Raw genomic sequence first — 25,097 nt, forward strand, 5'->3', positions numbered from 1 at the left:
GCGTGATTGGGGCCTTGATAAACTATTAAAAAAAATCGAAAAAAAATTGATTTTTTTACGTCGTTAAAATATTTATTTTTAGTAAGTATAAGGGATTGTTGCCTAGGTACGTAATTTTACAGCGAAGAAATTATCAGTTTTGGAATATAATATAAATCACATTCTTTGTCACTGTACAAATTAGTGGAGTTGGAGAAAACATTCTTGCCCGTACATTCCTACGCAATGGGAAAGTAAAAGTAACGCATCGCTCATCGAAATTTAGTAAAAAAGAATACAAACATTGACAGGCGGACAATATTGACCGTCGGCTTCGCAAAGAGAAACGAAAGAGAAAGAGTACAAAAAGTAACCAATCGTTTACTCGTCTCATGTACATAGATAACGGTAAGCGTTTCTTTTTGCGATCGCACGTTTTGACGACAGTTATCCATACATATTGGCGGAGCTGACACACAATGGTTGCGCGGGCGCCGGCACGCGAACACACGACGCAAAAGTCATTCCGTTAGTCGGCTACTGAGACGGCTTCACTTTCCATCAAGCATCTCGGTCAACGAAAAAAATCGAAATATTACGAGTCTTATCTTTGAACGCATCGCAACTTGACGTTTGTTTCGGCGGGAAAATTTTCAACAAATATGAAAGGATTAATAATTCTTTTAACCCTGTGCTTGGTGTTTACATCCTGTGAAATGAAAAAGAAAAAAGTGAGGGATTATCCAACGGAGAAGCAGTTGACATTGCAAAGAAAGGAAACGACGCCAGTGGACTTCACGAGGCTACTGGTGATGAGAGTTGTGTATGGTGTGGCGAAGATGATGGGCTTCCAAGAGCAAGTTGGTGACGTGTTGAACGGTGCTTTAGTTCCACCGGGTGCCGACGATGATGACGATGATGACGATCTGTTTGGTGATGACGACGATGAAGGCGGTATCTTTGGTGGTGATGACGATTACTAGTAATTTGGAAAAGCAGTTTTTATGCATTTGATTACTGTGGTTATAGTCAACAAACATTAAGTACTATACTTATATTGACCGAGATATAGACCGTGAATACTATTTTGTTTTTTGTCAAACTTAAAACATTAAAGTTATTTGTTTCAAAAGTGCTAATATTGATGCCCGGTCAAGCAAAAGATTTGTAAGTATAGCGAACTCCGAGCGTTGCGAGTGGTTAGAAAAGTGGAATCTTGATTGTGTGTTAAGTAAACGTATAATAACGTATGATGTGTTAAATAAAATATACTATATCACTAGAAAAAAAAATGAAACATTGTCACCGAGTGAACACAACATTGTTTACCACAACAACACAAAAAAAATATTAACTGTAAAACACGAAACTAAATAAAATTCATCAATTTAACAGACATTCATGATTCCAAATCTTCATTAAAATGTCAATTGAATTAACCAGCTTAGGACATCAAGTAAAATTTGCATGAAATTACTTTCGACTCTTGTGGATAAAATGAAGCGTTCTCAGCGGTTTTCGAAGTATCAAGAAACCCTTTTCCGGTTGGTCTGGTGAAAACATTGTTTAAATATATAATTGTATAACAAATAACTATTTATTTTACAGGATTTTTTTTTTTTTTTGAAAACGTAGTAACTGTACCTACGTTTTACACACAAAAATGATTGCGTCTTTTTTATAATCATTTACTTACAATTACCTCATAGTTATAGTATTTATTTTTATGAGGAAACCGAATTATTTTAACAGCGTAATCCTCATCATATTAGAAGAGTGAAATATCATATAAACTTTTCTTGATTTGTGCCTAGAATGTGCCTATACATATTTCATGAGTATAATATAAATATAATTTGAATCTTCATCATAATTAGAATCAGGATTTTGAATCTTCATCATAATTTGAATCAGCATTTTGAATCTTCATCATAATTGGTGTCACGTGCGCGTTGCCGACCCATTAGAAACTTGTACACTCCTTTTTTGAAGAACCCCATACTGTAGTTCATCGGGAATACCTCGACAGGGAGCTCATTCCACAGCCGGAGCGTTCGTGGGAGGAAATTCCTCTGAAACCGCACGGTGCGCGACCATTTAGGTTGCAAGGTGTGTGGATGAGCGCCCTGTCGATGGCGAGCGGTGCGATGATGAAAAGTGTCCGTTGGCATCATGTCAAACAGTTCTTCAGAACACAACCCATTGTACAGGCGATAGAACACACATAAGGAGGCGAAGTCCCTCCTTAGACTTAAGGGTTCAATACCGCCTGTGAGTTGTATTAAAAGAAAGTAATTGATCACTAAAATGTATCGAAATCGATGTAAGTACTTAAATCATATATATAATATGATCATGTATATACCTAGAGCACGAAATTATTTTTATAAGTACGAGTAATACCATATCATAGATATGTTTGTAGCTATAGATTTACTATAGCAAATCTTATTGTAAGTGGCATTTATTTTATACCAAAACAAGACATGCATTTATAATTTTATTGGTTATTTATAACTTGTATATAGAATTAAGATACGTTACCTTGTTACAATTATGTCTAAGTTGTTGTGTACCTGTTAGTTAATCTTATTTATTTAATAAACAATTTAGAGAATTTTACAATGTGTATTGAATTTTATAGATCATTCATCGATGAGTAACTTATAACCCAATATTTTACGATTAAGTACCTAAAGGCAACTTCATATCTTATTTAAATATTTTAATGCAATATCTTCATACATCTTCGTTGATACCTACTTAGATAAATATTGCCTTTTCTACATATACCTTTTAGTAGGAGGTAGGGCATAGCGAATTATATTCCGCTTTGTGTGGTAGGGTAGGGTACAGCACAGCGGATATCATCTCGTTTGAATCTATAGCAGAGCCCAACTCTGGGGAAGTACCTCCGCCTTACAGAAGACCACAGCCAAATAGCACTAGACCCAATTCATAGTGTTGTGTTCCTGCCGATGCCGGTGAGTAAGGCTGCCAGAGCTCAACGAGGGTGCGGTGTGCTGGTGACGGAATGACCTACGGATCTAATTTGTTCCGTCTATTGTCCTTTGAGTCGTCGGCAACCCAAACCCTTCTAGGAGCTTGTATAAGGTACAGCGGGGAAAATATCGACTGGGGGGCAATTGTAACTGATCCATTTTTTCCATTATTACACTATGATGTTGAGTTCTACATGTATCCACTGAACACGCCTACCATATATAACCGGTGGACACTCTATTTAATAATGCAAACGTTATATAACATGGAAAAAATGGACCAGTTACATTTGCCCCCCAGTCAAGATTTGTCCTGCTGCTGTACCTTACTCTTTTTTGCTGTGTACTTAACACAGCAAAAATGAGTGTGCAAGTTTCTAATGGGTTGACAACGCGCAGTTGACACTCCTTGTGTTGCAGGCGTCCATAGGTGACGGTGACCGCTTTCGAGATATGTAGTCATATAGTCATTTTTTTCTTAGGGACATAATACTCGAACGTCAGTATTTGCCAGCCATTTCCAGGGTTGGAACAAGCTTGCATGATCTTGGCAGAGACCAGGTTTGGTAGGTATGTCATAATTAGAGAGCGGATTCCAAGTAGCGATTTAAATAATTAATATGGATATGAGTGCAATTTTTTTAAATACATGTCATGTGGTTTATAATAAGGTATTTTATTCTATTATTATAACATCGCAAAACGCAATCTGAGCTGAATAGTTACATTAAATTAATGTTATTTTTGCAACAATGTTCTGTGAGCATTGTGGAAGCGAATTATTTTCATTTTTCTATGTTTTGTCAGTCATCATTAAAGATTTTACTGTGCAAATCAATGTGCAGAAGAAATATTAAAGAAAAGACCTTAAATGAACTATTAAAAAAAATCAACATACAGTTTTTTATCATAGTTTTTGCTCAGTATTCACAAAAGCATCCAGAAAAGGTTTTACTTTTATGTTCCGATACATTTTTTTTTGCATGTAGAAAAAATAATAAATTATGCCAGTCATATTCATATTAATATTATTTAAATCGCTACTTGGAATCCGCTCCCTAGTCAAAATACTCATAATTATTAATGAAAATTGGTTGGTATTAATGATGACATTTTAGTAGGTAAGTACTTTGCTTTTGAATGATTTTTTGATATCAAGCAGAGACTGCTGTCACTGAAATTCCCTCTGCATTTTGGGAAGTCATAGAAAAAACAGCACAACTCTTGTAGAACTCTGACTTAACTGACTAGTTAGGCCCACTTGAAAAAATCATTTTACTCGGTGTTAGTGGGCTGTCATCTGTCAAATTCCATACAAAATGGTGCGTTAACCCTCGGGTTAACCCTCCATTTTCTCCATTTCGGCCCTTAGTCAGACTGGCTGGACCGGTCCGGTCGCGGGTTCGAGTCCTGCCGCAGGTGTTAATTTTTTAATTTTTTTCTTCATCTTTTGAATAATTCTACAAGAAAGACAAACATTTCTCACACCAAACTAACTTGAAATACCTACTATTGACCCTAGCAAATAAACAATTGATAGTGTGTGAATATGATATTAGAGCATGCATGATATGATATTATGCATGGAATCAGAGTATTTTCCTCTGTGTATGTGTCTCATACCATGTTATTCTTGTAGCGATTACATTATTCCACCTAAACCTGTTTGACTTGAATGTAAAGTTTTTGTCTTATTTACACATTGCGATCCATAATGAGTAATAAACAATTTAATTGATCTCAGATTTGATTTGAAGAGAATGATATCACCTTTTTGTTTTCTCTCTGCACCATTTGTATTGAATCTCTGTTTGGCCCTATGGTTGACTGGTAGAGAATGCCTTTTGGCATTAAGTCCGCCATTTGTACATTTTTGTATATTTTGTGCAATAAAGTTTAAATAAATAAATAAATGATATGGCTCATGTAACATAGGAACCACTTTTTTATTTTTAGTGGCCAGTGCTCGTGCTATTTTGAATATTACAACACAGTTAAAGTTCAATACATCACAAAATTTATCGTAATTGCACTTATACCGATTTTATTTAAAGCTTTTTGGCGACATTATTTTTACACATACTTGTGAGGATACAGAAAATCGTGTAAATACCGGTCTCATATTAAGATAAGATAAGATAAGATAAGATGCTTTATTTGTTAAACATGAACAAAATTAAAATTTAGATGTTATGTACAGGGTAGTCCTTCATGATATGCCTCTTGGCGTACAAATGCTTATTCTACATTGGCTATTGGCTCATAAAGTTACGAAATACATTATGTTATCCTTCGCATACATACCTAGTCCATGTGTAATTTATCATCTATATCTATCTATACGTATCTATATAAACAGTAACTTTCATTTGATGAAGCAATTACAAATTATAAGCACATGGGATTCCCTATAATTAGGACTCAATTATTGTCGACATCATAACTAATTATTCTACCGGTTTGAATTTATATATAGTCGTGGACGTATCTATGTACCATCAAGCCTAGGTACAAGACGCACCAGCCTTAGACGTTTTATCAAACGCTTTGTTTCTTTATCAAACCGTTTGAAGTTTTTATATAAAAATTATTGACGTATCGTAAACTGTGGCCAACAATTTTTGTCACAAGACGCACCAATCGTATGGTCGTTGCTTTATCACACTTCCATATAGTCTTAGTCGTGGACGTATCGCAAATAATATCCTGTTTGATTTATGTAAAATCGTGGACGTATCGTGAACTGTGACCAAGTATTTTGAATAAGGTGCACACATCCGTCGTTGCTTCATCAAACTACCTGATGATATACTTAATCTGAGTCGTGGAGGCGCAAACAATATCCCACTGGTTTGATGTAAAATCGTGGACGTATCGTGAACTGTGACCAAGGATCTTGGTCAAGACGCACCCGTAAGGTCGTCGCTTCATCACATGTAGTCTGAGACCATCTTTGCGCGCAAAATGATCTCGGGTCTCGTGTTGTTTGTGGCCATTGGGACGCTAAACGTGAGTTTTTTATCTATTGATTAAACTGTAAAAAAAAACTTATGTAATTTATCTGCGATTTTAGGTCACTAATTTCATAGTGGTTAAAGTTACATTCTGGTGTGTACTATTTTTTGTAGATTTTCCTTAAACAATTTGTAACTTACTTTCGCATTCCAAAAGGAGACAATGTCAGATTTGGCTTGAATTTGATTGTTTTAAAAAACATATTTAAAATGTGACCACCAACAATATTCCTTACTTGAATAAATTTTTCCCCTATTGGATTCATATTTTGTATTCCTTAGACTTGATTTATGAAACTACTTATAGTTTAGTAAGTACTTACTTAATTATTTCATATCAAAGTAAAAGATGGCCCAAGTTAGACAGCTGGAAATTCCCGGAGCTTCCAACGCTTAATTTTTTCTGTAGAAAAATAAGATGATGCACCGGTATTGTGAAAAAATCACCGGAAGCTTTGGTTTATGTGAGTCATATTTAATTCAAGATACATGAATCAACAGGTAAATCACAATTGTTATTTATTCTCAGCTTGACCAAGTTAATTTTGCACGCAATAATCATAAAGAAAAATATCAAAGCTGAGACGCTTGTGTTTGCAACCTGATGATGTTTCTATGGCCCCAACAATAAATTTATGTAATCTATGTGTTGTAATGGGACGACAGGTTAGACCATCTACCTTTTTAAGTTTTTCGGGAACAGTATCATCATCACCAATGATTTTAAGGAAATATTCCACGAACAGCCACGTTTCCCAAGAATTCCATGCGTAGGGGCCGACGTTTTTTTGAGTTTCGAACGCCGTGAGACTCAAAAATCGGCCCCCAGGTATCGAATTATTATTCGGCTTAGGACTTTTCATGGCATACCGTGGTTCTAAAATCCGTGGAGTCGCCATATGAACAATTTTCAAAGTCAAACTCAAAGTCCAACAGTATGATGTCACATTAAATAAAAATATTATACACACTGTCACATCGTCACTGAGTTCATTTTAATTGAACGTAGTTGATTTTATCTTAATAGTAATTTTTTGGTATTATTATATAGGATTATGATAAAATTTACTAATAAATAACTTTATTAGTTAATATTAACTACGTTCGATTAAAATTAACTAGGTAACGTTGTGACAGTATGTATAAATAGTTATATTTAATATGACATCATACTGTTGGACTTTGACTTTAGACTTCGAAAATTTTTCATATGTCGACTCCACGGATTTTAGAACCACGGTATGCCATAAAAAGTCCTAAGCCTAATTATTATATACCTACTTATTTGCGTTTTTAAAAACATGAGCAACTGTCGTGCATCTATTCTCAATTCCAGGCTGCCTCAGCGGTGCTGGCTCCAGTAAAAGTGCTGAACGATGGCAATAAGATGCCAATGCTTGCACTTGGGACGCATAATTCAGTAAGTATATTTAACTAGCTTTTGCCCGCGGCTTCGCTCGCGTTAGAAAGAGACAAAACGTAGCCTATGTCACTCTCCGTCCCTTCAACTATCTCCACCTAAAAAAATCACATCGATTCGTCGCTCCGTTTTGCCGTGAAAGACGGACAAACAAACTTAGTATGGATTATTAATTTATCGTTTTCTTGTGATTTACTGACACTCGTATAACCAATAATCGAAAAATCTCAATAATTGAACACCTAAAACTCGCTCGGTGGGTTCACTATTCATATTCGTAGTACGACTACTCCACAAAATGGGAACAGTGGTATTTACTAAATCACAGACCTTACTTCAAAATTGGTTCAATTGTCCTTCACTATAATTGTACTCAATATTTTTTGTCTTATTTAATCCTTTGGAGTGCTACTGCAAGACATTGGCTAAGATATACTTGGTTTTCACAAGCGCTGGTGGCCTAGCGGTAAACGCGTGCGACTTTCGATCCGGAGGTTGCGAGTTCGAATCTCGGCTCGTATAAATGAGTTTCGGAACTTATGTGCGAAATGTCATTTGATATTTGCCAGTCGCTTTTCGGTGAAGGAAAAAACATTGTGAGGAAACCGAGCTAATCCCAATAAGGTCTAGTTACCCTTGGTTGGAAGGTCAGATGGCAGTCGCTTTCGTAAAACTAGTGCCTACGCCAAACCGTGAGATTAGTTGTCAAAGCGGACCCCAGGCTCCCATGAGCCGTGGCAAATTCCGGGACAACGCAAGGAGGAGGATGATTGATGACACTTGGTTTTCACAGACTAAAGAAGCAGCGGTTACAGCAACTATCTCAGCCATCGAGCTTGGTTACCGGCACATTGATACTTCAGTCATCTACGAGAATGAGGAGCAAATAGGCAGAGCCATCGCTGATGTGGTGAAGCGAGGGATTGTGAAGAGAGAGGATCTTTTTATTACAACCAAGGTATTTAGAGGGTTATTAAGAATACTTTAGTTTTTAAAGTTGGATGAACGGTGAACAGGGTGTGCAGCCGAATGGCACAAACGCTCACGAAACGCTCATGAAACGAACCGCTAGCCGATTGGCACAAACGCTCATGAAACGAACCGCTAGCCGATTGGCACAAACGCTCACGAAACGCTCATGAAACGAAACTAGATATCTATCTCTATCGCTCTTGCCTATTGGCGCGACAGAGCCAGACTACCTTTCGCGGCGTTTCGTTTTCGTTTCGCGTCGGAGAAATGCCATTCGGCCAGATGATGTTTTTCGGACAAAACTGAGGAGTGAGGGTGTGGCGGATCAGGTTTGTATTTATTTGGTTATTAATAAATTATACACATATGACTAAAATATTCAGGAGTAGAAAAATATTATGTCACCTCCCGTCTAGACGATTCTAAAATTAATCATTAATTACGTGTGTTCTTTATTCAATTTCAACCTAGACTTTAAATAATAGTAATCAGTAATCACATAATGTTAGACTTTTTAACAAGATGGGGTTATAATAAGCAAATAAAACATTTAAGGGGAATTTTAAGAAGATAAACACATTTTGGTATCTACTTATTAGAAATAATTAAGTTTTCATTTGTCGGCTATGCAGTTTTCCAACCAGTTAGCAGATAGTTAAATATCGACAGAAAATGTAACTATTGTCAGCAGCGAATTATGTATAGGAGGTAGGGCATAGCGAATGATATTCCGCTTTGTGTGGTAGGGCACAGCATAGCGGATATCATCTCGCTCGAATCTAGAGCAGAGCCCAACTGGGGTAGCACCTCCGCCTTACAGGACCGCAGCCAAATAGCGCTAGACCCTACTCATAGTGTTGTGTTCCGGCCGGTGAGTAAGACTGCCAGAGTTCAACGAGGGTGCGTTGTGCTGGTGACGAAAGGACCTACGTACGGAACTAATTTGTTCCGTCTATTGTCCTTTGAGCGGTCGGCAACCCGAACCCTCCTTAGAACTTGTACACTCCTTTTTGCTATGTACTTAACACAGCAAAAGGGAGTGTACAAGATTCTAGTGGGTTGGCAACGCGCATGTGACACTCTTGAGTTGCAGGCGTCCACAGGTTACGGTGACCGCTTTCCATCAGGCGGACAGTATGCTTGTTTGCCACCGACGTATTATAAAAAAAATTAAGGAGAGGACTGATTTTATTTATTTATTATTCTAGCTTTGGAATGACAAGCACTCCAGAGAAGACGTAGTTCCAGCGTTAAAAGAAGCTTTGGCAAGGCTCAACTTGACTTATGCAGACTTATACCTCATACATTTCCCCATTGGTGAAAAGGTTCGTTTATTTCCTAATCCACATCACTTTTTTTTCAGTATACATACATACAATCACGCCTGTATCCCATAAAGGGGTAGGCAGAACACATGAAACTACTAAAGCTTCAGTGCCACTCTTGGCAAATAAGGGGTTGAAAGAAAACGAAACTGTGACAGTATACATCCTAAATACAAAGAATGGACGACATAAGTAGTTAATCGTTACATTTTTGGACAAACCATAATGTTATTTATTTAGCAACAGCGACTACTGATTGCAGAATTGTTTTTTTCGGTACAACTAAATACAACTCATTACCTACGTCTCATAAACTTTACATACTGAATTGACAACTATACGTCTCGATTGATAGAGACGACAACCCCTTTAGTTATCTCATGCATTCTTGACATAGGTAACCTATTCTTCCTCTTACCTACCTAATCTTCTTCAGCCATGCTTCCAATTTTATCACTTATCCACGTGGATAAGACATCTGTCACTCTCACACTGACATACTTGCTAAAGCGTGACAGACGTCTTATCCACGTGGATAAGTGATAAAATTAGAAGCATGATACGCCGGCTGGATCTAAAAATCAAATATAAGATTAATGAATATACTAACCATAACTTTCATATTCATATATTTAGGCTAATGATAAACTGGCGGATATAGACTACCTTGAAACATGGATGGGCATGCTAATGATAAACTGGCGGATATAGACTACCTTGAAACATGGATGGGCATGGAGGACGCGAAAAAGCTAGGGCTGGCTAAATCCATCGGAGTGTCCAACTTCAACCGCGAGCAGATAGACAGGATCATCGCCAACAGCCACACGATACCTGCGGTGAACCAGATAGAGGTACTACTAATGAGGTTATGGAAGATAGTGAAAACTTAGTACTCACTTTCTTTGGATAGGTCAAAAGATATCGAAAACATTGATATATGATTTAATGTACCTTTTGGATATTTGATGGAATGCTCTGTTTTAACTATCCTATTTTTTTTGTAAAGGACAGGGATTAACTGTTTGTAAAGGACAGGGATTAACTGGTTTATATAAGTACATAACAGATTGTGTAAAAATATTTTCCAAAAGCTTTGCTAAGTGAGCTGGGCCAAGAGTAGGTGATGAGCCGTGTCTCATGCTTTTTATTCTGTTCTTCGTTCTTCTATGTAAATGAGGAGGCACACTGACATTTTACCCCGCCAGGCGGCGCCTATGCAAGAGTCTAGGCATGTCACTGTCATTCATATGTGTGAGAGAGAGAAAAAAATAATAATTATCAGCTTCTCGCTCTCACGTCTCACGGACTAATAGGGTGGCGCCATCTGTCGTATCCTTTGAGTGTTCCTCCTCATTACATGCCTATTTCTACATAAGTAATATTTTAGGTAGATTAAAAACAGACGTTTCCCACGGATAATAAAGTCTAAAGTAATTTAAAAAATTACATATTTATTTTAGGCATGCGATTTGACAGTCGTCGAAAAGAGTATATACTTGTCAGTACATACATCTATCTCACGTTTTTCTCTTCTACCATTTGACAGATCTCCGTCATATTGTGAAATGTATTCTTCCATTCTTCAGAATCGTTGAAGCAACGCTTGTTACAAACACGCGAAAGCTATGCAAAGTCTAATTTCGACCCATATGTCACGGCCAGGTATAGCCCCGGCGATTATCGTTAGACTTACAAGCCACAGGTCACAAGTTCAAATCTCAGTCGTCGCATACGTTTTTACAGCTTTTTTAATTCATTTTTTAAGGTTTTATTTATATTATAAGTTGATGAGTACAAGCTACTGCAATGACATTAAATACAAGGACGCACAATTCATAACAAAAATGTTTTAAAAATCTGGGTCTAAATTGCATTTATAACATTCTTGTTGATGCTAATAACGTTAACTTCTTATCTGCTTAGGAAAAAAATCGTTCATGCCATAACCAACATAGTGTATAAAGACCTAAGTATCAAAATTGCAAATGGAACTGCGACACACTAAAAACTCTTTATCAAAATACCTTTTGTCATAATATGCTCAAATGACTTAAATGTCAAAATGAATTGCGAACGAATATTAAACGAATGGAGCCGCTACCAATATATAATAAGTATGTAGGTATTAGATATTTCCAATTTATTCCATAAATAGAAATACCTAAATTATACCGGTTCGATCAAAAAAAAAATTTTGAAAATCGGTCCACGATTCTCGGAGATATCGAATAACATACATACAAAAAAAAATAAAAAAAATAAAAATAAAAAAAAACATTCAGTCGAATTGAGAACCTCCTCCTTTTTTGAAGTCGGTTAAAAAGGCCGCAATTTTACTTCTTCATTACATAAACTTTAAAATACCCTACTGTATCATCTTTATCTTGGTCACTTGTACTCATAGATTTAGAATTATTAAACTAGATTGTTTAGTTAGGTCAAAAAGTGTGTCCACATGAGAGGTAATTGTTTGGGCTGGTGTCCCTCTCGCACTTGCTGACAATGTCAACATTATTCAGTGACGTCATCACTGTCATAAATTGGGGATACCAGTCAATTTTCAAAGTTACTACTAAATCTACTAACACCCAATTGAAAGTATTTTTTAATTATACAAATCTTTGATTTACTGGCATCAAAATAATCACATTATAATTATTTTCAAATTTTTTGAAATATATCGAAACCCTAGTTTGAATATAACATTAAAATAAAATAAGAATTTATAAAGTCAGGTAATATACAGATAAAAATACTACTAATATGGGAACCTCATTAACACTGGCAACACGTGCGAGAGGGACACCAGCCCAAACAATGCCCTCTCATGTGGACCGTTGTCGCTAGTCTGATACGATCGACTTTCTGTTTCAGTAATAAGGTTTAATTTCGTATGGCAAAAAATGTGATTGAGCTGTCCCCTGTAAAGGTCTTTGCTTGTACTACGTTTATTACAATAAATGTATGTAATGTATGTATGTGTAAATTTCCTGACATGACATATCTTGTTGTCACAAAGAAAAATTTACAGGGCTTCCAAGAATCTCGAGCTGGAAGGATACAAATTAAAATATTTTCTATGAAAATAATTAAATTCGACAGCAGACAACCCAAATTTTAATCGGATTTATTTATTATAGGCATTTGTTTTAAATTAAATACCAGTGGCTCTGATCTGATAGTGGGATATTCTTTAAAATTTATTTTCAAAAGGAGATTTAATGTTGGTAATGCCATTCAAATAATATTAGAAGTGTCTACGCGAGTGTCCGAATTTAATTATAGGATAGCACATATTGAAAGTACTGTAATATGGGTACAGAAGCCTGCCTATTGAAATATAAAATACATAGCAAAAAGTATAGAAAGAACCTACTACTTTTAGACTTTTTATTTACACTACATACCGACCATACAACTGACTCTAATTAATCTTGGTTTTCAAAAGTGTAAAATGTAGACCTAAGTGCGTTTTCGCATTATCCGATCCGATATCGGATGTCGGACCGATATCCCATACATTACAGGCGGAATCTTGGATTCATCTATTGATATCCTTCCGACATCCGTTATCGGATCGGATAATGTGAAAACGGTCTAATAGCGACTCAATTAGTTTTTGTTCCTTGACGGTCATTAAGTTGAACTAATAAAATTATTTATTTAAATCTATACAATTACAACGAGTATTATAATGTATTATACATTCATTTTGTAATGTAATCCAACGAAATAACTTATAGAAATATATTCTACCCTTTTTGCTTGTTTTCCGATTACTATTTAGCCAATTTTTCATTGAGTCATACCATGGACTTTCAATAGGGACTGAGCTCACACTTTTTTTGCCATAATAAATTGAACTTTATCACCGGTGCAGAAAAACGTTCTTATTAGGATAGTAAAGGTGTATCCACATGAGAGGGTCAAAGTTGGGGCTGGTGTCCCTATCGCACGTGTTACCAGTGTTAAAGAGATTACTATAGTAGTAGTGTTTTTACCTGTATGATAACTAAGTTAATAAACTTCTTAAATTATTTTTGTATTATATCGAGGCAAGGATATTAATACCTTGTAGCGAATTGGTAAGTCATTATTATGAAGCCATAAAACCAAAGATTTGCGCAATTAAAAAAAACCTTTAGTTTGGTATTAGTAGATTTGGTAGTAACTTTGAATATTGACTGGTATCCCCAAATAATGACAGTGATGACGTCATTCAAATAATTTTGACAGTGGCAATAAGTGCGAGAGGGACACCAGCCCCAACTTTACCCTCTCATGTGGACACACTTTTTGGCCTAACAACTCAATCTAGCTTAATAATATATAAATCTATGAGTCATACCGGACAACTGTCACTGTACATTTGTAATCCTTATTACAAGGGCATAACGTCTAGCGATGGTTAGCTAAGACAGAGTATTGCGGTTGCGGGGAGGAACGATGTTGAACCTTAGGTTACCTTCAATCAATACTAATACTGAAATACAGTTTTCGACCTTATTGCATTACATGTGTCTAATAACATTTTAAAATGGCTAGAGAATTAAATATCTTGACTGTACCTAAATTACTCACAGCATTAAATAAAATGTTATATACAACAAAAAAAAACAATATTTTAAATAAAGGGGGTAAAAAGGCGGTAAAAGAAAAATAAAATAAAAATAAAAACCAAAAAAAGTTCATTTCGACTGCCGGGGATCGAACCCACGACATCAGGACCGTCCGTCATTTTACATTACGCTAGTACAACCTGAGCTATTTAAGCGATAGTAGTGGCGACGAAATATATTATTATACCATGATGTAATGAAAATGCGGTTGAACACATGAGTCACTTTTGAAATAATGCAGGAAATTACATCGTCAATGGTAGAGAGTTTGTAGGTAAGAAGAACATGAAAATACTTATTTCAGTACGTACGTATGTGGTTTTAGCGCTTCTTGGCGAGCATTTAAAGGTGGATTAATTTTTATTCTTCTTTATTATGATCCTAACGAAAAGTCTGTTCCAATTTTTTTGCTTATGTAATTTTTGCCGTGAATGTTATTCCGAGCTAGTAAAATATTGAACATCCGTCTTGTTTTTGGGGTGGTTTCAGTTTTCATAGTGTTTCAACACATAATGTATATACAAAACAACCATAACTTCACTTGTCCTTTTATTGCTTGTGTCATAACTGATTTAATTAGTCCGCTTTTTGCTACTACGAAGTATCATTCACAAAAATAGGTGGTTTCTTAATGTGTTATAAAGGTCATAAATTAAAGTAGTCGAATTTAAAACAAAAGTCCTGATTCCATTTTCGCCTGATTTTTAGTGAATTAAAATATATTTTTTTTAATTCTATTATACGTTTTTTGTCACAAATTTTGGTGGCTTAACTAAAAAAACTATTTCAAATTACCAAAGTTAATTTTTGGTGACATAAAAAGTACTGTTATAGAATTAAGTTATTTTCCCAGTAGTAGCAAGACCGGATGGTTCCTAGGCTACTAACGATAACTATCGAGCATCACAATTTGGTTTGTGTGGAGAAACATTCTTCAAATTACATTAAATTTGTAAATAAAAGATGTACAAAATAAATATTGTCCTCTTAGGGTGCCTTTCCACTAGAGATGCGCTATGTGTTTGATATCCACCAATCAGCTTAGTTGAACCCGTTCCCACTAGCGCTACGCTAATCGGTTCGACTACACATCCACGTAGCGCAATCTCTGGTTGAAACGAACCCTTAGAAAGGAGCCTAGTAAAAAGGCCATTTTTCTGAACCCCCTGTTGATCATAATTACTCTAGGTACTTACAAATCCTTTAATGCATTTTCAGAAACGTTACTCAAAAATAATTCCTTTCAATTCGCAGGTGAGTCCATCTCTGACGCAAGAATCATTAGTATCCTACTGCCAGAAGAAAGGAATCGTGGTCATGGCCCACAGCCCATTCGGCTTCATGGTGGACCGAGAGTCTCTGGAGTCCCCACCTCCTGCAGCTGATGACCCGGTGCTGACGAAGATAGGGAAGAAATATGGAAAGACTACGTTCCAAGTGGTGCTGCGGTATTTGGTAAGTCCATTTCCGTTCAGTTAGTTTTATTTTCCAATTCCACATCATTTGCATTCTGATACTTGAGTAGTTTACTTATCTACCTACTTACATTTGTGTTACAAAATATTGTTGACTTTGACGTTAATTAACAATTGGTCTACAATACTTCATCATATGCTGCATGACCATTAATCTACAATTGGTCTACAATACTTCACCATTGTAAATGTTTGATGATTAATAACTTTTCTGTGTCAAAGATATTTGTGCGTTTTGCTCGGTTTTTTTATTTTTTCATTTTAAGACTTCCAACGCTACTCGAGGTAGACCAAACTTAGAACTTTGTATGTCACATATAGTAGTGATCAGAAGAACTATGAAAAATTTCCTACCATCGGAAACGAGAGGGAATTTCTCACCACCCTTTTCGAAAGCTAGGTACTCTTTATTTACCTATAGTTAATTTAAATTAAACTATTTACAAATTTTATTTAAAGGTTGATCGTGGAACAGCTCCTGTGCCCAAATCATCAGACAGGAATCGCCAAAAGCAGAATATCGACATTTACGATTTCAAACTGACAGAAGAAGAGATTGCAGCTATCAACAAATTTAACAGCAATACCCGAGTTATCAAGGGTGTATTCTGGTTCGATCACCCGTATTACCCTTTTAATAAAGATTAGATTAACTGATGTGAAATAAGTAGGAATAAATATTAACCAGGCGCATATGAATTAAACATATTTTCAAACTCGTTAACCCTTAAATGTATAGTGATGTATATATGCATCATGCATTTTTGACTCTATTGGCAGCATGTCAGAATTCAAATTTAAATAAATCTTTGTCAAGGTCATGCATTTAAGGGTTAATACTGTACTTTGTGATCCTTTGTGTACCAATATCTATAGAATCAGCACCATATTCGTAGTAAATGTAACGAAAAATTAGATTTTAATTTTTGATTTTTGAGTTAAACATACTATATCAGTATTTCTTGCATCATAATTATGATGCTTAATGCATCATAATTATAATGATTAACCAAAGTGTTAATAGAGTTTTGCATTGAGTTACTCAAATCGGTACTTTATTAAATATTAAGATATCGGAAATAAAACACAAGAGTAGGTACTCAAAATAGTAGGTTCCTCATTAAAATATTTGTCAATTAATTGTATTATTCTAGATTTCCCCATTTGTAATTTTAACTTAAATTACTTATAACATTATAATTATAAAATACCTATTATTTTGTTTTCATAAACGTAGTTTATCATTAATCTTATCACATTCTACGACAATTTCTGCAAGTCCACTTAAATATCACATATTGTGTGATACAGAGCTACTGCAACCCAAATGCAATTTGTATGGCAATTTAGCAGTTTTCATACAGTTTTAGTACAAGTTCCAATACAGTACGCCAATTTCAAAGTTACCATACTAAATTGACATTTATGTACCTACTATTAGGTAACCTATAAAACAACGTAAACAAATAGTTACAACATTTCTGCGTTAACCAACCATACAAAAACCAAGCGGAGAGTGACCTATCTCTAACCTTCTTATTTGGTTAGTGTTTGTTTTCAGCATGATCCTTTTGAGGGTAGATTTTGTTTACATTTATTTTAACCACACCAACTGGTAAATGCTCAATTTGCTATTCGAAAACAGATCGCAAAATTGCATTTTATCCACAAGAGTGCAAAGTAATTTCATACAAATTTTAACTTGATGTCTTCAGCTGGCTGGTAGATCATAAATATTGAATAAAGTGATGGATTTGATTTAGTTTGGCGTTTTATAGTCGGTATTTTATTCGTGTTGGTGTGGTGAAAAATTTTGTGTTTCACTCGGTGGCAAAGTTTGTTTAACCTTCGTGCCTTGAAACCCTCGCAACGCTCACCGTTCAATATTGGAATCTTTCGCTTACTTGGGTATCAATATTGGCACGTGCGGTTAAACAACAATTTTGCCCCCTTGTACCTAAAACAAATAACTATTAAATACCTAAACAATCTAAACGTACATATTAAAGATGCGTTTTGGGCTTCAATGCGTCTGCACCAGCCCTTATGACCTTGACAAGTGACTTTTTGTTTCCATTGTATTGTTCAAAAGGTTAAAAGTAAATATTAATCTATAGACAGTTGTCTGAAAGTCCCATCAATGCCGAAGAGTTCATCATAGTTGGTCGGCCGTCCTGGTCGGAGTGCCTCGTTCGCTTTTATTGACTCTTGCGCAGCGAACCAGTCACGATACTCTTCTATCTTAAAGCGCCATTGCTCTGGAAGGATAAATGGTGATAGACTTTAAATCTACTTGACCATACGAGTGTACCAACGGTGATACTTGTATGTTTTTATGTGAGCATGGAGCAAAAGGCATCTGCAGTACAAATATTTGGGTTTCTTACCTTTTAAATGACAAGAGAGAATCATCGTGAATCTTATGAAATAATGAAATTTTGGGTGGTCTTCATCTGACTTTGGGAATTGATATTTTGTCCGAATACATTAGTGTTACTGTAAGCATTAGCGGAAGTCTCCGTTCCACCTTCAGCAAAAGTTCTTTGGAGTAATCCGAATTCTACAGTTAGTATTCTGGAACTGATTCTTTTGAAATGTTGAATGTACTCACCATGCAGATCGTCCATGCTGGGACCTTTGCCACCATATTCAGTTGGCAGCATGTCCAGAGGGATGTGTTTGCCGAGCTCTTTCAAACCTTTGTGGACATATATCTGTAATGCAACAGAATTGGTTTCTATTTAATATTCGAAACACGTAGTTTAATGAAAAACGGGGCTTCTCCAAGACCACGACGTGGGCCGAGTCGGGAATTGAACTTTGTTTAATAAGATTCTTTGACCAAAAGCCAAAGCAAATATGTCATACGAGTGTCATGTCCATTGCCCATAGGTTTTCTGTGACTATAGTAACATATTTTTCGCTATGCCTACAAGTGTACATAAATCTTACCCTTTTCCTGATTTTCTCTTTGAGGAAGGGTTTGATAAAGTTGACAAAGCGTTCAACGATTGACGATGTGTTGATGATATGGACTTCTTTCAGCTTAACTGGATAGGCTTCCTGAAAAAAGTACATCATTTCATTATTAGCTAGTAAGAAATGTATAACATAAAACATATAACAAAATAAATGTTATTCTTCCAGTACATTCTTTACGCTCCGCGCACACGGATGCAACAGTTGCACGGCGACATTTTTTGTCTCTGTCGTCGTCTCTGTCGGCCCTTAGATATCTTACATAGATGTAATCGTACATACATACTTATTGGCGCAGAATGAGTCTTGGCCTCCGACACGAGTGCACGCCAATTATCTCGATCCTTAGCAACGTCCCTCCAGTTGTGTGCTTGGAGATCGTGCAGATCCGCTTCAACGGCATCACCCCAACGATATCTAGGTCGTCCACTTGGCCTCCGTCCTACTAAGAGACCTAGGTAGGTATGCCCTTTTCGCGCCACGATTATCCTCCAAAACGTGGATAGAAATCTTACCTGAACACAAATCAGGAATTTCTTGATAACGCTAGGAGATAGTCTAGCCAGCAGACTAGGTCCCAAGACACTGGCGTCTATTATGTACACGTCTCCAGCCACTCCTACTTTCTCCTCCGTCAGTCGGATGTCTCCAATCATGAGGGCCAGTTTCAGAACGTCTGTGATCTGCTTGGAATCGAGGTTGGGATGGGTGCCTGGAATTATTTAGATAAAGGTTAATAATTTAATGAATGAATGAATGAATATTTTTATTTCGTGTAACCATGGACACATATGTTATTAGTAGGACTTACAAACTAAGGGGTTAGTGCATACAATCTTAAATTTAAAACAACACAACACTCATTGATTGGGGAATGCAATCCCTCGCAGTGCGCTAAATAGGGACAGTCAACCCTGCCCGCTATCATTTGTAGGATGCTGTTGGGGCTGACGCGCACCCTGCGCACCAGGGATGCTGCACGCGCACGCTTGGTTGTATAGAAACAGTCTACGCGCGCCGCTGTGAACATCCCCGATGCGCTACAGAAACGAGGCAGCCCCATCAACACCCGAAACGCATTATTGTACTGGACCTTAAGAGCCCTGTATGCCCGTTGCGTATACGACGCCCACAAATTGCAGGTATAGAGGGAAGTGCAAAACGCTCTAAACAATGTGACCCTCACCTCAGAGCACCTAGCAAATCTGCGGGCGATCATATTTGCCCGGACAGACAGGGCCCTTCGTTCTCGCTCCATGTCCATGTCGTCTTAATATATAATATATTTAACAAACAGTGACGCGCTTTATGATATATGTTTCAAATGTGTTTAGACTCTTGAAAACTTTTTTTAGAAAAAAAAATCTCATAATGACAGATGCCATACAAAGTTTGTTTTAAGTTTAGAATAGTTTAGGTGTTTCAAAATTGGAGGCTTAATTGGAGACCAGTAGCACCGATTGAAGATGATTGCTTGATAAAAAAGTGAAGTTGTTTCTTATGCATATTCGAATATAGTATTTCTATGATTTAAACTTCATAATTACTTATAGTTATACTTTAGATGTTGTTAATATATTTCTCGACCCGTTTAACAAAATATGCTGATGTTAATAAATATGCCTTAAATAATGATCTGAAAAGGAGATTATTTCAAAAAGCAAGGTTTTGATGTATGCTTACCTCTGATTAGTGTGACTCTTCTTCCATTCTCTGTTAACCCTGGAAGTGGTGGGCCTTGTCTGTAATGTACAATTTTGAAATTAAATTTATTAAGTACCTACGTTTCTTCCTACTTAACTCAATATATTGATTTACATTAATAAGTTTTACTGGTGCCCAATATACGATTGGTTGCTGAGATTGGGCGCCGGTTGAGGGACAGAGGGGTCGACTCCGGGCTGGATCTTATCTGGTTCAACAAATATCCCTTGCCATTCAGCGTGGAAACGCAGCTGGCATATTTGGGACTTTTTAGCCAGGGAACAATTCGGGGGTAGTCCTTGGCGGGATTAATTCTAATATCATTTTTCTCTATATAGGTATAATTTTAAGTTCCTGTGTGGTGACGGGTTAAGAATTTCACCACCCCCTTTCTACCCGTGGGTGTCGTAGAAGGCGACTATGGGATATGGGTTAAATTGTGGCGTAGGCGAGAGGCTGGCAACCTGTCACTGCAATGTCACAGTTTCGTTTTCTTTCAACCCCTTATTTGCCAAGAGTGGCACTGAACCTTTAGTAGTTTCATGTGTTCTGCCTACCCCTTTATGGGATACAGGCGTGATTGTATGTATGTGTTGTATGTATGTATGTAATTTTAAGTTCATTATTACTAGAAAACTAAGACTAAACTTAAAAGCTAGCTAATATCTAAAATAGACCCTTGACGCATTGTACCAAGGATGCTGACGACATTTCCTCGCTGTATCGCAATTTTGATAGGTTGTGCGAGGAAGTCGCAAGCTCTTAGGTCACCAGTTACCTCAACCAGACGCTTCGCGATTTCAGTAAACAACTTGTTCGCGCTGGGACCCCATGGACCTAGAGTTTTTACGCCAAAAGGTACAAAATGGTACTCTTTGCCTTGCCAAGGCTACTTATACTTAAGATTTTCATTAAAAAAACCGCGAAACACATTTAAAAAACTTTCATAAAAATGATGGCATTATTACCAGGAAAAATTGCAGAAGTTACAAGCAAATATTATCTTCATTATCAAAGAGATAATACGTATACTCTAAAATTTTAATTTAAGACGAGTAATGTAAGTAAACCTCTATACGCGAGGCTCCACAGTAAATATTGGCGAACGTGGCTTGACCACTGGCCTTGATCAAAGGTCAATTCCGAATTTATCTTCCGATAGCAATAAGTACTATGAATATTACGGTGTTATAATCATAGTTCATCTTTAAAATACCAATTCATTTATTAAGTAGCAGTAATGTTGCAGCATACGCATTGTATGGCGTGTAAAAAGAAGAACATTAAAAAGTTATCAAGGTATAACAGTCGCAAAAGTGTCGAACTGTTAGCGTTAATTTGTAGCTACAGATATCTCTCTTGACGACTGGTCTGGCTCAGTCGGTAGTGACCCTGTCTGCTAAGCCGCGGTCCTGGGTTCGAATCCTGGTAAGGGCATTTATTTGTGTGATGAGCACAGATATTTGTTCCTGAGTCATGGATGTTTTCTGGGCCACCAAAGGAATGATATGAATGCTATTTTCCGTGACGCTATCGACTAACATATCAAAAAATAACGCGACAGTGTGACAAAGAAATCATTTTGCAACAAAAACTCTGCCACATCCGCAATCTCTGATTAAGTTTAATTGTTAATAATTACAATTATAATAATCATGATTTTTCCGTGATGCGGATGAGAAGGGTTGCACAATATCCCGGTTATTAAGACCTTGATTTAAGTTAAGATTATTAGGTTTTTTATACTTAATGCATTGTCATTATCATTATAATGGTTAGGTACATATGACACTCTATTTAATAGTTATAAAAACAATTTGAAATAGCCCCCAGTCAGAATTTCCCTGGTACATCCGGTAGACTAAGCCTATTGTAGACTTATACCTACACAAATTATTCTTTGCTACAGACTTGTGGCCAAGAGTAAGCCCATTTGTAATAATAAAATAAAATACTCACATTTTCGTATCAAAAACACTTCTAAGGGCCGGTTTAGTGATGTCCCTCTCAGTGAAGAATTCAGGGCAAGCGGCTCGCATGGTGAAGTACATGTCCAGTTTTCGCTTGCACTTCTCCAGGGAGTAACTGCTGCCGCGAAGGAAGTTGAGGAGACATTGGTAATCTGGAAAAACATAAATTTATTTTTTTTACTAGAGAAAATTTCAATAGGAAAACTTTGACGAAAAATGATTTGATAAACATATTAAGTTCATCAAATCATTATCCTATGTAATTTAATTTTAAATCGAATTTTAAAACATTACAGAATGCAAGTAGGTATATTCGGTCACCGGGTACGTCAACCAAACCTTTCGCGATTTTTGCCAAAAACAAATGACCGCTGCCGCCTGAGACCATAATTCTGGATGTGGAGTTTTTTTTAAGACGCTACGGGAGCGAAAATGCTAAAATGGAAAGGAGTCCCCCTTTCAATTTGGGAATATTATCGAAAAAAAATCCATTAAGGTTAAAATATATTACAAAATATTGTGAAAAAATCTTTAAAATCGAGGTTCCGCTCTCGACTGTTTCCTCCTTCAAAACTCATTTAAACCAAATTTGAGAATCTGAATAACAATGAAATAATCTGTGTCGGACCGTTTACATTTTTTGGCTAATTGTTACCGTCGTTACCGATCTTGAGTATCACACATGAAAAAGGCCGTTTTTAGAAATATTTGATTGGCTCTAGCGTTTTTAACACGCTTTTATTAGGTCGTCGTGTATGTAACTATGTATGTAATGGAATCTAAGGAAGCTAATTTAACCATCTTCCAGGAGTCGTAGCGTAATGAAAATTGGCAGATATATGTAGTTCCGATGACAATACAATAATATGGTACTGTTGAGCTGATCTGATGATGGAGTCGGAAGATATGAACTGGAACTACATGATGGAACATCGTATCATAGCCGTTTTTGGGTTTCTTAGAAAAGTCTTGTAATGAACTTTGACTACAATTAGGTTTCAAGGTCTGATGATGAAGCCGAAAGATATGAACTGGAACTACATGATGGAACATCGTATCATAGCTGTTTTTGGGTTTCTTAGAAAAGTCTTGTAATGAACTTTGACTACGATTAGGTTTCAAGGTCTGATGATGGAGCCGGAAGATATGAACTGGAACTACATGATGGAACATCGTATCATAGCTGTTTTTGGGCTTCTTAGGAAAGTCTTGTAATGAACTTTGACTACAATTAGGTTTCAAGGTCTGATGATGGAGCCGGAAGATATGAGCTGGAACTACATGATGGAACATCGTATCATAGCTATTTTTGGGCTTCTTAGAAAAGTCTTGTAATGAACTTTGACTACGATTAGGTTTCAAGGTCTGATGATGAAGCCGGAAGATATGAACTGGAACTACATGATGGAACATCGTATCATAGCTGTTTTTGGGTTTCTTAGAAAAGTCTTGTAATGAACTTTGACTACGATTAGGTTTCAAGGTCTCCCGCATAAAAGAAAGATTAACGTAGTATTTAAAATAAGTTGGGTTAGCGTTTTCTTGTGACCTTTCAGAGCAAACAAAGGGGGGCTCGAGAGGCGAAGCCCCCCGCATAAAAGAAAGATCAACGTTGTATTTAAAATAAGTTGGGTTAAGGTTTTCTTGTGATCCTTAAGAGTAAAGAAAAGGGGGCTCGGGGGCGAAGCCCCCGCATGAAAGAAAGATCAACGTAGTATTTAGAATAAGTTGGGTTAGCGTTTTCTTGTGACCTTTAAGAGCAAATAAAGGGGGGCTCGGGGGGCGAAGCCCCCCGCATGAAAGAAAGATCAACGTAGTATTTAGAATAAGTTGGGTTAGCGTTTTCTTGTGACGTTTAAGAGCAAACAAAGGGGGGCTCGGGGGGCCCCCCGTATGAAAGAAAGATCAACATAGTATTTAAGATAAGTTGGGTTAGCGTTTTCTTGTGACCTTTAAGAGCAAACAAAGGGGGGCTCGGGGGCGAAGCCCCCGCATAAAAGAAAGATAAACGTTGTAATTAAAATAAGTTGGGTTAGGGTTTTCTTGTTACCCTTAAGAGTAACGAAAAGGGGGCTCGGGAGGCGAAGCCCCCGCATAAAAGAAAGATTAACGTAGTATTTAAAATAAGTTGGGTTAGCGTTTTCTTGTGACCTTTCAGAGCAAACAAAGGGGGCTCGGGAGGCGAAGCCCCCGCATAAAAGAAAGATCAACGTTGTATTTAAAATAAGTTGGGTTAAGGTTTTCTTGTGATCCTTAAGAGTAAAGAAAAGGGGGCTCGGGGGCGAAGCCCCCGCATGAAAGAAAGATCAACGTAGTATTTAGAATAAGTTGGGTTAGCGTTTTCTTGTGACCTTTCTGAGCAAACAAAGGGGGGCTCGGGGGGCGAAGCCCCCCGCATGAAAGAAAGATCAACGTAGTATTTAGAATAAGTTGGGTTAGCGTTTTCTTGTGACGTTTAAGAGCAAACAAAGGGGGGGCTCGGGGGGCGAAGCCCCCGCATGAAAGAAAGATCAACGTAGTATTTAAGATAAGTTGGGTTAGCGTTTTCTTGTGACCTTTAAGAGCAAACAAAGGGGGGCTCGGGGGGCGAAGCCCCCCGCATAAAAGAAAGATCAAAGTTGTATTTAAAATAAGT

At 36.9% G+C, this 25,097-nt stretch overlaps 3 protein-coding genes across 3 annotated transcripts in view; 2 read left to right on the forward strand and 1 right to left on the reverse strand.

The window, feature by feature from the left end:
* The first annotated feature begins 449 nt into the window (after positions 1 to 449).
* On the forward strand, positions 450 to 1,919 carry LOC125236587. Its single transcript, XM_048143445.1, has one exon. It carries the CDS (start codon positions 642 to 644, stop codon positions 960 to 962), a length of 321 nt encoding a protein of 106 aa, XP_047999402.1. The 5' UTR covers positions 450 to 641; the 3' UTR covers positions 963 to 1,919.
* A 4,715-nt stretch (positions 1,920 to 6,634) lies between these two features.
* LOC125236240 (aldo-keto reductase AKR2E4-like) lies at positions 6,635 to 17,023 on the forward strand. The gene is made up of 7 exons (XM_048142926.1): positions 6,635 to 6,661; positions 7,332 to 7,415; positions 8,209 to 8,373; positions 9,596 to 9,712; positions 10,399 to 10,566; positions 15,589 to 15,789; positions 16,269 to 17,023. Exons 1-7 carry the CDS (start codon positions 6,650 to 6,652, stop codon positions 16,455 to 16,457), a joined length of 936 nt encoding a protein of 311 aa, XP_047998883.1. The 5' UTR covers positions 6,635 to 6,649; the 3' UTR covers positions 16,458 to 17,023.
* Positions 17,024 to 17,503: 480 nt separating this feature from the next.
* LOC125236239 (alpha-tocopherol transfer protein) overlaps positions 17,504 to 25,097 on the reverse strand; it is a 40,678-nt gene continuing 33,084 nt past the window's right edge. Inside the window, exons 3-8 of the mRNA XM_048142924.1 lie at positions 22,452 to 22,614; positions 20,472 to 20,530; positions 19,304 to 19,500; positions 18,762 to 18,872; positions 18,421 to 18,523; positions 17,504 to 18,067 (exon numbers count right to left, since the gene is read on the reverse strand). Of these exons, the coding sequence (XP_047998881.1) occupies positions 17,916 to 18,067; positions 18,421 to 18,523; positions 18,762 to 18,872; positions 19,304 to 19,500; positions 20,472 to 20,530; positions 22,452 to 22,614 (785 nt within the window). The 3' untranslated portion in view covers positions 17,504 to 17,915. The remainder of the gene's footprint in view (positions 18,068 to 18,420; positions 18,524 to 18,761; positions 18,873 to 19,303; positions 19,501 to 20,471; positions 20,531 to 22,451; positions 22,615 to 25,097) is intronic.

Source organism: Leguminivora glycinivorella, chromosome 19 (assembly GCF_023078275.1).
Source record: "Leguminivora glycinivorella isolate SPB_JAAS2020 chromosome 19, LegGlyc_1.1, whole genome shotgun sequence".
Taxonomy (NCBI): Eukaryota; Metazoa; Arthropoda; class Insecta; order Lepidoptera; family Tortricidae; genus Leguminivora; species Leguminivora glycinivorella.